The sequence below is a fragment of the Poromitra crassiceps genome (genome assembly GCF_964638095.1).
Source record: "Poromitra crassiceps genome assembly, chromosome: 18".
NCBI lineage: Eukaryota > Metazoa > Chordata > Actinopteri > Beryciformes > Melamphaidae > Poromitra > Poromitra crassiceps.
In genome coordinates, this window is record NC_139636.1 from 2127485 (window position 1) to 2139561 (window position 12077).

At 44.2% G+C, this 12077-nt stretch overlaps 1 protein-coding gene across 1 annotated transcript; it reads left to right on the plus strand.

Annotated features, from left to right (window-relative positions):
• Positions 1-1130: 1130 nt before the first annotated feature.
• LOC310792448 (long-chain fatty acid transport protein 2-like) lies at positions 1131-10684 on the plus strand (the record flags this gene model as incomplete). Its single annotated transcript, XM_083654139.1, has 10 exons — positions 1131-1506; positions 2882-3091; positions 5134-5289; positions 6006-6130; positions 6246-6440; positions 6531-6621; positions 8552-8750; positions 8891-8988; positions 9223-9353; positions 9435-10684. The coding sequence occupies 10 exons, from the start codon at positions 1131-1133 to the stop codon at positions 9609-9611; spliced, it is 1758 nt and encodes a 585-aa protein (XP_083510265.1). The 3' UTR covers positions 9612-10684.
• Positions 10685-12077: the final 1393 nt, after the last annotated feature.

Sequence of the window (12077 nt, forward strand, 5' to 3'; positions counted from 1 at the left end):
ATGAGGTATGCTGTGCATAGACGATAAATAAATCTTTTTTTTACATATTTCTCAGTTGCTTGTGTTAAATCTGATGACTCGTGATTATCTGACCTTAATCTAACCAGCTATAGGTTTGCCATAAACAAAGCAGATAGAGATGAAAAACTATCTTGTTTTTGTCTCTATGGCACATAATCATTTTTACATCTCAACAAGTAGCCTATGTTTAAGCAATATCACATGAGAGGGAGTGCGGTTGTTGGCTAACAGCACGACCTTGAGTGTGATATTGCTTTTATACAACAGTTCTATTAAACAAAGCTGATTAAAAAAATGACAAAAAGCTGAGAAAATATATGATTTCTGTATTTATTCCTCCGCCAACAAAAATAGTCCCCTCAGCTTTCTGCTTTGCTGAAAATGTAGCCTAATCAGCCTAATTAACTGCAGGCTGTCCATTTTACTACTGTCTACTCTACAGCTGTGAAGCGTTTTGTTGATTAGGGCAGCTGTGAAGCGGAGTGATCTACACACAGTGAAGTGCCACTGCGTTATCATGAAATAATGGCACTTGTAGGATCCCTCTTGTCCAATCAAATTGCTCGGCCGGAACTACCTGTTGTATAATGGAGACTATTCTGAACTCCTCAGTGTCTTGATACAAATATAGATGTCAGCTGGTGAAGGACAGAAACTCCCTTTCTTTTGTTTAATTCACTCCTCTCCAGAGATGCATGATAAAGGTGACCAAGTGTCGTTTAAAAAATACTGAAATACTGTAGCTACACACAAATAGTACAGCAATTCTCAAAACAAAGTTACAAAGTAGCCTCCATACAGTGAAACGGCAAAGAACTGGAACAAAAGAAGACAAACTGAGTGACCATAATGCCATGGACTCCAACAAAAAACAAGCTGTAAAATTGTGCAATGTTATGACCCTTTACACAAACTGGACTGGTGCTCCTCCTCCATATCTTCAACACTTGACACTTTCAAGTTGCAGACTTGCAGGTCTTGACATAACCGCCCAGACTTTAGTAAGCTAACAGGTAAACATGCTGATCTGGATAGTAGGTCTATGTGCAGTGTTTCTGCTTCTTGGATTTTTAATTCGCCATCCTTACTTTTTCCAAGATGTCCAGTACATGATCAGAATAGTGACGGTAGGGCGCCGTCTCGCTAAATACAGAGGGAGTAACTTCACTGTCCTGGACAGGTTTTCACACTGGGTGAAGACGCAGCCGCACAAGCCGTTCATCCGTTTCAACGATGACACTTTCTCCTACCGGGAGGTCGACGAGCGGAGCAACAAGGTGGGCAGAGCGTTGCTGCACAGTGGCCTCGTCCGACAGGGGGACACGGTGGCGCTTTTCCTGGGGAACGAGCCGGGGTACCTGTGGCTGTGGCTCGGCCTGGTGAAGATCGGATGCTCCGCTGCTCTCCTCAACTACAACATGAGGTCCAGGTCCTTGCTGCACTGCTTCAGCTGCAGCGGAGCCAAACTGCTGATTGCTGCTGAAGGTAGTAGGCTTTGTGTTTATATCACTTATTAGTTGTCATTATAAATAGGTAGCAGAGACGGGCAGTATTTTATGTATTTAAAATACATATTTGAAATACATTTGTGTATTTTGCAATTTGTATTTGGCTGGACAGAGAAAAATAAGATGTAATTTGTATCAAAATACTTTCAGACCTGTGTATTTTAAATACATAAAATACATTTTATTCTCAAATTGACACATTTTAAACATTGATGCAGGTTTAAACCAAACCGTGGAATAAAAAAAACGCAATGTGAGATGAGATGTCACTTCTACTCCGCCTCTGATTGGCTGATTGGCTCAGAACAAAGTCAACCACAAATCAGAGGCAGAGTAGGGTGAGTCTTGAGTTGGACTTCACATCAGGGCCGGTGCCAGAATGAAATGACTTAGGGGGCGGTTATAACTGGGGAGGGGGCTGATTTTTCTTTCTCGATTTTTTTTATTTATTATTTTTTTATGATATTTTTATATTGTAAAACATAGGTTATATAGCCTACCTGCTATGCCTATTTCTGGACTTTTTAACCATAATAACCTCTGAAAAGCGCAATAACAAGACAAGAAAGACTACTATTCAAAATCAAATAAAACATTTATTTCACAGCAGCAGATTAAGGCATTAATAGAGCTGAGCTTTGCATAACGTGAAATGCGGGACCTGTCTGGAGCACTCTGAACATATATGTCTATATGAAAAGTCATAGAATAAACAATTGCTGCAAAAATCAACAAAAAACTAAATTGAAAGCTTTTTTTTTAACAATTAAATTACTTTTTAACATACAGTAACGTGTGTGTGTGTGTGTGTGTGTGTGTGTGTGTGTGTGTGTGTGTGTGTGTGTGTGTGTGTGTGTTTGTTTGTGTTTGTTTGTTTGTGAAGTTACTGTTATCAAAATTATTATCAGTAGTGATGTCATAAGAGCATGTGAGCCCGCACAGCAGCCAAGCACAGCGGCCGCGGTGGGGCCTCGCATGCCCTACACAGCTTGTCGAGCTGGCCCTGCAGCTCGCATACGCAGCTCGGTCGCTGCGCGGCCTCGCCCCCCTTGCAGCTTGACCGCTGTGCCGGCTCACCTGCTCTTATGACATCACTGATGATGTCACAATGCCTATGACTTCCAGTTGAGTGGCATCACTTCCGGGACTAAATTAAAACAGAGCGTAGGCTACATACATTCTTTCATATACATAATTAAAATAGACACTTTACACACCACACTTTAGTTACTGTTTAATGTGCCCCCATGCCTTGTCTGTTTTAACTTGTGCCTACCCTTTTTTCTGTTTGTGAGTACTTTGAGAGCAAAGCAAGCCGGAGTCAAATTCACTAATTTGGCTTCATTTCTCAGAGTTAGAGGAGGCTGTTGCAGAGATCCTGCCCAGTCTGCAGCAGCAGAGCGTCTCTGTCTTCATCCTGGCTGACACATGCCAAACTTCAGGCATGGAGAGCTTCAGAGAGCGAGTCACCCGAGCGTCCAGCGAGCCTCTGCCCAGAGACGTCAGGTCACAGCTCACCCTGCTCAGTCCAGCACTCTACATCTACACCTCGGGCACCACGGGTAGGTCACAGCTCCCCCTGCTCAGTCCAGCACTCTAACATCAGTGCTTCTCAAATGGGGGTCCGGGAACCCCCAGGGGTCCTTGAGGGGGTTCCAGGGGGTCCCCAGCCAAAAGGGGGGTCATTTATTTTCACTATAATTCCATTCATAAGTAACACAATGACTTTTGGTCATGGGTTTTATACACTTTCTGTAATAAAACATCTAAAAGCATTAATGTTATTATCATATGGGGGTCCGTGCGACGAAATCCTATCAAATGGGGGTCCGTGGTCTAATCTTTGTCAGTTTAGTGGTCCTTCATGTGAAAATATTTGAGAACCACTGCTCTACATCGACACCTCACGTACCACAGGTACAGTAGGTCACAGCTCACCCTGCTCACTCAGTCCAGCACTCTACATGGACACCTCGGGTACCACGTGTAGGTCACAGCTCACCCTGCTCACTCAGTCCAGCACTCTACATCGACACCTGGGGTACCACGTGTAGGTCACAGCTCACCCTGCTCACTCAGTCCAGCACTCTACATGGACACCTCGGGTACCACGTGTAGGTCACAGCTCACCCTGCTCACTCAGTCCAGCACTCTACATCAACACCTCGGGTACCACATGTAGGTCACAGCTCACCCTGCTCACTCAGTCCAGCACTCTACATCAACACCTCGGGTACCACATGTAGGTCACAGCTCACCCTGCTCACTCAGTCCAGCACTCTACATCGACACCTGGGGTACCACGTGTAGGTCACAGCTCACCCTGCTCACTCAGTCCAGCACTCTACATCGACACCTCAGGTACCACGTGTAGGTCACAGCTCACCCTGCTCACTCAGTCCAGCACTCTACATCGACACCTGGGGTACCACGTGTAGGTCACAGCTCACCCTGCTCACTCAGTCCAGCACTCTACATGGACACCTCGGGTACCACGTGTAGGTCACAGCTCACCCTGCTCACTCAGTCCAGCACTCTACATGGACACCTCAGGTACCATGTGTAGGTCACAGCTCACCCTGCTCACTCAGTCCAGCACTCTACATGGACACCTCGGGTACCATGTGTAGGTCACAGCTCACCCTGCTCACTCAGTCCAGCACTCTACATGGACACCTCGGGTACCACGTGTAGGTCACAGCTCACCCTGCTCAGTCCAGCACTCTACATGGACACCTCGGGTACCATGTGTAGGTCACAGCTCACCCTGCTCAGTCCAGCACTCTACATCGACACCTCGGGTACCATGTGTAGGTCACAGCTCACCCTGCTCAGTCCAGCACTCTACATGGACACCTCAGGTACCACGTGTAGGTCACGTGTAGGTCAGTTGCTAGTTTACCAGATCCCTCGCTCACAGGAAGCAGCAGGCCTCATGTTGGGTTGTCTTCAGTGTAGGAAATTAAAAATTGGGGGCAACTATTGCCCCCACTGTAAAAATAAAATAAAAATAAAAATGGGGAGGGGGGGGGGGGGGGGGGGGTTGCCATCTTCTGGCAACCAGCTTGCAGGTGCTGAGTGTGTGTTAGAGCAGTGGTTCACAACCTTTGCTGTCTTATGTACCCGTTGAGCTGTTTTGCCCTGCCAATAGTACCCCCTCAGTCATGCGTGATCTTTGCACCGCAGGAAAAAACACTGGCTGTGGTGGAGCAGCAAACGTACAAGTAAATCCGTTGTTTGGGGTTGGCCTCTTTTTTCCTTTTGGCACCGGGCTCCCCTAAACCTGAATCCGAATGACAGCAACTGTACATCCTTGTTTGCTAGCTAGTTGCTAGCAGTTTTGACATGCGTGAACGTGACCCTCTTCACAGAGTAGTGACACAGTTGACACCTGCCGAGGGGGAACTAATTGTGGCACACAGGTACCATTTATTTATTTAATTTAATTTAATTTAATTTAATTTAATTTATGAAAACAAAATGGTTGAAATCTTGCGGGCAAATTTTGCCCCTGTATCATGGTTTATAGGAGCATTCTGAGATTCCTTGGGGCATTTTTGCCCTTGTCCCTGGCTAATTTCCTATACTGTCGTCTGTCCCTCAGGGTTACCGAAGGCGGCGGTGGTCAGTCACCTCAGACTGTGGGCCATGTCGTCCCTGCAGTCTGTGGTGGGGGTGAAGTCCAGTGATGTCATCTACGTCAACCTCCCTCTCTATCACACCGCTGGCTTCATTGGATGCACGGGGGCCATGGAACGGGGTATGAAAAAGAGTTTGTGCACAATGTCAAACCAGATGGCTCTTCTGTGAATGGCTTCACAATTTGGCGATTGTAGGATGATCCAGTTTCTGATGCTTATGGATCAGAGCCACAATATTTGGATTCTGTAATGCAGTGGTTCCCAAAGTGGGGTACGCGTACCCCTAGGGGTACGTGGAGGTACTACAGGGGGTACTTGAGAGAAAGGGGAAAATGGAAAAATGTAAGAATAAATCATGAAAATAAATGAAACATTAACATAAAATGAGTGACTAATTGCAACTCTTCCACCCAATTTCTTATTTTGTAAATGTGATATTCTTCAAAAGGTGGGTTATCATTCATTCATTGCATCCTATGCTGCAGTTTTCTCTTGCAGTTCTCTAAGCAAAAATTGGTAGTTTGGTCAAGGGGGTACTTGGATTCAGAAATCAGGAAAAGGGGGTACTGAAGCCCAAAAAGTTTGAGGACCACTGCTGTAATGGATATGATTTCAAATGTAGCTACTACAGTAGGCTGCTTCAGTAGAAACATACCTAAGCAAAAAATGAAATTACTGACTTTCTGCAAAACAAGTACACAGAAAGTTACTCAATTGCAGTAATGTGAGTAAATGTAATTAGTTACTTCCACCCTTGGTTTTATTTTGTTTATTAATATTCGTGTTGAGGATGAAGGTTTCATGTAGTCTAATTATCGTCTTATGACTGTCTTAGGCATCACAATTGCTTTGAAAAGTAAATTTTCTGCGTCTCACTTCTGGGATGACTGCAGGAAGTTCAATGTCACTGTCATACAGTACATCGGTGAGACTATGCGTTATCTCTGCAACACACCAAAGGTATGTTGACTATGTATTTAATGGTAGCATGAGCCTGTAAGGTCACCAGAAATGAGAGGACTGTACTTATCGATGTGTGTTTTAACATGTTTTTTTCCCCATTTATCTCCGACAGAAACACAATGATCGAAGCCACAAAGTCAGGATTGCGATCGGCAACGGGATCAGGGCGGACGTTTGGAGAGATTTCTTGAGCAGGTTTGGAAATGTCCAAATCAAAGAGCTGTACGCCTCCACAGAAGGGAACATAAGCTTGATCAATTATACTGGAAAGATCGGTGCTGTTGGGAGAGTTAACTTTTTTCACAAGGTAAAAGTCAAGTTGAATTCAACATTATGAGGAAAAGCTTGTTTTTTTTGTAAATATAAAGCAATATTTTGACATTGTTTCATCCTGCAGAGGGTTTTCCCTTATGCTCTGATCAAATATGACCCAGAGACAGAGCAGCCAGTGAGGGACTCATCAGGCTTCTGCATAGAGGCTGCCAAAGGTACGTTAGCAGTCGGCTTTTTGAATAGTCTTTGATATTTCCACGCACCGTTAAAATGGACACTGGAGGCAATCACCCCGGGCCGACCGTTGTGTCACCTCACGTCTCGTCTCCTGTGTCACCTCACGTCACGTCTCCTGTGTCGGGGCCAAAAAGTTGCACTTGAACACACCACAAAGACTACAGACGAAGGTCAACTAGACCTTCAACAATTCAACATCGAATCGAATTGAATCGTCCAAAAAAGCCGCCGGCAAGGCCGACTAGTGCCAACGTGGTGGTGGGACACACCACAAAGACTCGGCCCACAGATGCTCACCGACGACTCAGACATTGCCGTGGGCCGACCGTCAGCTTGGTGTGTCAGGGTTATTGGGTGTCATATAGCAGTTTTGGGTGTGATGTTTTTTTATTTACTAGAAATCTCACTACACGCGCTCGATTCCTAGGCTTGCCCGGCTCGCATACACAGCGTGACCGCTGCACGATCTCGCCCGCAGCTTGGCTGTTGCGTGGCCTCGCCTGCTCTATTGGCATGTGCAGTGCACAATTTCTCAACTCCGCATCACTGATGACATCGCAATTGCTCGAGTGACCATCATCACATTATGGAGCACACCAATCACTCAGCACACCTTGCATGTCATAGACATTGTGACATCATCAGTGACATCACAATTGCTCGAGTGATCATCACTGATGACATTATCCAAAGTGGGACAAAGATCGCAGAGAAACAGACAGAACCCACTTACTCACTGATGACGTCACAATTGAGTGACCATCACTGATCACATCATGGAGTGCTCGAGTGACATCACTCAGCGCACCATGCATGTCATAGACATTGTGACATCATCAGTGACATCACAATTGCTCGAGGGACCATCACTGATGACATCATCCAATGTGGGACAAAAATTGAAACAGAGAAACAGACAGAACTACAGTATTTGTATTGAAAGAAGCCATAAAGCTATGTACTAGTAGTAGGCTATGTTGAACATTTTAGTTTTTCTAAAAAAAAAAGAAAAAGAAAAAAAAGAGCGGTACATGAATCCAATCCTCTGTCATGACCTGCTTCTTACATGTTTCAGCACGTCATGAAACATCATGTCAATTCATGCCCGTTAGGTATTTCTGTTTCTTACACCATGTTAGAGAAAGCTTGATCAGACTCACACACTATAAGTTCAGTATCCCCCCTTAAAGCTTTCACGTATTCATTTAAATACATACACATATACCCTCATACTCATACAGTAACTCTCCTCAATATTCACACGGTATCACATGACCTCACAGAAATCCTAATCTATCATGTCATGTTCTCATCAGCACTGTGTCTCCACACTATCTCTGATGTTTTCATGTGTCTCCACACTATCTCTGATGTTTTCATCCCCAATCTCTGTGCCACAACTGACTGTACTGTAGGGCAGGCTACTGTAACTATGCCTCTGTCTTATCTATTATGATGTCAGCTGCCAGGCTACTGTAACTATGCCTCTGTCTTATCTATTATGATGTCAGCTCTCCGTATGCGTCATTGCACCTTATAAAGAAAACACTGTTTTCCCTGCCTATTGTGCTAGTGGTATTCTCTTCCTCTCGTGAGACTTTCAAATCATATTAAATATATTTAAGTAAAGCCGAATCTCTGACTCAAGAAGTCTTACTTTAATGTATTCTGTATCACACCATCGCCTTCATATGTTTCAGAGTAGTGCAACCTCTCTCCCTCTCTCTCTCTCATTCTCTTATTCACTCTCTCTGTCTCTCTCTCTCTCTCTCTCTCTCTCTCTTACACACACATATACCCACACACACCCACACACACACCTTTTGGGCCTTATTGTGCCCAAAGTGACTACAGAATCACTTTGAGCATGCTGTCCCTGTGCCAACTCAAACCTCCTGCTTCCCTCAGGCGAGCCTGGACTCCTGGTATCTCAGATAACGCTGAAGGCCCCCTTCACTGGTTATGCAGGAGACCTGCAGCAGACTGAGAAGAAGAGGCTGCACAACGTCTTCAAGACAGGAGACACGTACTTCAACACTGGAGACCTGCTGCGTATCGACCAAGATCATTTCATCTACTTTCAGGATCGTGTCGGAGACACTTTCAGGTGATTTCTTCACGGGTTTCAGTCACGCAATCAACTGAAAGTGGTCAAAGTGTCACTTGAATGCAGATGAGCTTAGAAAGCAAAGCAAACTGTCATCTCTCATACTGTCATCTCTCATACTGTCATCTCTTTGTTAACAGATGGAAAGGAGAGAATGTGGCTACAACCGAGGTGTCTGACATAATCACCATGACAGATTGTATTAAAGAAGCCAATGTGTATGGAGTGAAAGTAGCAGGTAATGTCATCCCATGTCTCCTCTTCAGAGTGTAGCAGCAAAGGAAAGTATGTGAATGGAAAGCGTAAATATCCCCCCCTGCAGAAATAGGAAAAAATCTAACTCATAACTGATAATGCCTCAGACAGATTCTAGACTAGAATTGTTCCAATTTTGGCTTTAATTCACCCCCCCCCCCCCCAACCCCCCCCCCCAACACACACACACACTCTTAATAACCCTTTCTCCCTCCAGGCCAAGAGGGGAGGGCCGGAATGGCTGCCGTTACTTTAACAGACGGAGAGAAGCTTGACTGCAAAAGCATTTTCAAGCATGTGGAAAAGTGTCTACCGGCCTATGCAAGGCCACGTTTCATAAGGCTTCAGGTACACTGACTCCTGACCAGTGCCTTTAGTCAAAGCATCTGGATGTTTCCATCACTAATTGATTTCTTCCTCCTAAAACAGAATTCCTTGGAACTTACAGGAACATTCAAGCAGACGAAGGTAAAGCTGGTGGAAGAGGGATTCAACCCAAATGAAATAACAGACCCACTGTACTTTCTAGATGAAAGAGAACGTAATTACGTCCCACTTACACCGGCTATATACACTTCAGTTTCATCAGGGAGAATCAAAATTTAAAGTTGTTTTCAAACCACTCGATTCCCTTGAAAGGAAAATCATCCCATGGATATTCGTACACTGTTTTCAGTTCAGTGCAGTGTAGTGCAGTGTAGTGCAGTGCAGTGCAGTGCATTCTTAAGAGCAAGAGAGTGAGTTTTCCAAACGAGATGAAGTGAGTCGCCTATTACTCAAGACTTTGCAACCTTGCTGCATTGCATTCTGGTCTATTGAGGCTGTTGTCAGTGTGGAGAACTTGGTGTCTTTGCCTCTTCTACATAATCTACACTGGACTTGTTCCTGTATGATTGCTCTTAGATTCTGGTTGACCAACAACACCAACACTGAAGTTTGCTCTTTCTGTTTTAGATTGTTGAAAAAGATTCCATTGTAGCTCTGCACTGGAAATATCTTATGATGTAATGTGATCGTTGGCCCGTTGCCCGCAGCAATAAGAGAAATCCCACCCAGGTGTTGAAGTACGCGGTGCAGGTTTCGCCCCTATGTTGTGCAGGTCAGCCCCTTCTCCACCCGCCCCCCCCTCTCCATATGCATATAGGCCACTCCTCCTGATCGGTCTATCCTCTCATGCTACAAACTGACATTGTGCTACAAACGGACACCTTGTGCTACAAACGGACACACACGTCACGTATAAGCAGCTGCATCGCTTAAAAATACACCAAACAATAACATGGAGCCCAGCAATGATTCAAGACACGTTGCCAATAGCTGTTTTCTGTGGTGTTTTAACAGTGTCAAAGTGTTTTTGTTATAAGCATTATGTGTTGAAACTTGGATGAATGGAAAATATTCTACAACACCTGGCAGTAGAAAGCAGAGAGGATCAGTTGTGTTCATGCTGAGTTCCTGCATTCCTTTCTATATTGGACAAATTATAAAAATATGAGAGCAACTTAACTTACTTTATCAAATTCCAGGGTTCTTGTTGAAAACCTTCGTCCTAATGAGAAGTGTCAATATAGAGGGGTGTCTATGTCCATGCACAAACCGTGCTCTTAAACAAGCATGTCTTACATGTATCATAAATGTTGATTTTGCCTCGCAAGATTAATGTATTGATTAAATGTGTTTGATTGACAAACAAACATAAAAATGACTTTATTACTCGTTCTTTTTAATGGTTTAGGAAGCAATATGTGTGTATTGGATTTATCTTTGTGTTTATTTTTTAGAGCTGTTTCTATGTCTTCCTTGTGAGAGCTGCTGTAACGAGTAAATTTCCCCACTGTGGGATTAATAAAGGCAATCAATCAATCAATCAATCAATCAAATCAATATTTCATTTAGACTTCAATGATCCAATGGTTATAAAGCATAAAAAACAACCAAAGAAGAGAGGGAGGGGAAGAGAGCAGAGGGAGGAGAGAGTGGGGGTGAGGGGGAGGAGAGAAAGAGTGGAAAGAGGGAGTGAGAGAAAGAAAGAAAGAAAGAAAGAAGAGCAAACAGACTAACTAGTCCAGAGGTTCTCAAATGTTTTTCAGCCAAGGACCCCTTACAAGATAGAAAATATACCGGGGACCCCCCTCATTCTGATTTGTGATTTTGGGCTAAGCTTAATTGTTTCCACGGTAACGTGCTTGACTTTTAAATTGATAGATTTGTTAGATTAGAGTGTAATCCATGAACCATTTTAGATTTAAAGCATACAATATTTTTGTTGAACTATGAAGCTTTAGCAAAAAAAAAAGAAAGTTTTTATTTTTATTTTCCTGAAAACTTTTCGCGGACGCCCTGGCAAAGTGCCACAGACCCCTGGGGGTCCCCGGACCCCCATTTGAGAACCACTGAACTAGTCCACTTGAAGTTCTTAGCAACCAAATAATCTTGCTCATCTACAGCCTAACCTGCCCTATCCTAATTAACCTACTTTGATCTCAAGAAGATTATATGAGGTTAGATTAGATTAGATTCTAACCCTCTCACCTGAACTGCCTAACAACACAAGAATCTAGCTAATCTACAGCCTAACCCAGTGGTTCTCAAACCTTTTCCATAGTTTTGAGGAAGAGGTAGGGAACTTCATTAAGTGCTCTGGTCATTTCCTTGAGGTAAATGTGACTAAAACAAAGGAAATTGCCATTTTAGGTGGAGTGGAGGAGAAGTTAATTTATCCTTTATTTATCCCCATGGGGAAATTCATCCTCTGCATTTGACCCATCCTCTACTAGGAACCTTCCTAGAACTAGGAGCAGTGCAGCCGCAGTGCAGCACCCGGTGACCAACTCCAGTTCTTTTGCCATTGCCTTGGTCAAGGGCAGTGACAGGAGTATTAACCCTAACATACATGTATTTTGGTGGTGGGAGGAAACTGGTAGAAACTGGAGCACCCAGAGAAAACCCACACGAACACGGGGAGAGCACACAGACTCCACACAGAAAGGACCTGGGACGGACCGGGGGTTCGAACCCGGGACCCTCTTGCTGTGGGTCAACAGTGCTAAAAAAATATATAAAAAAAATGCA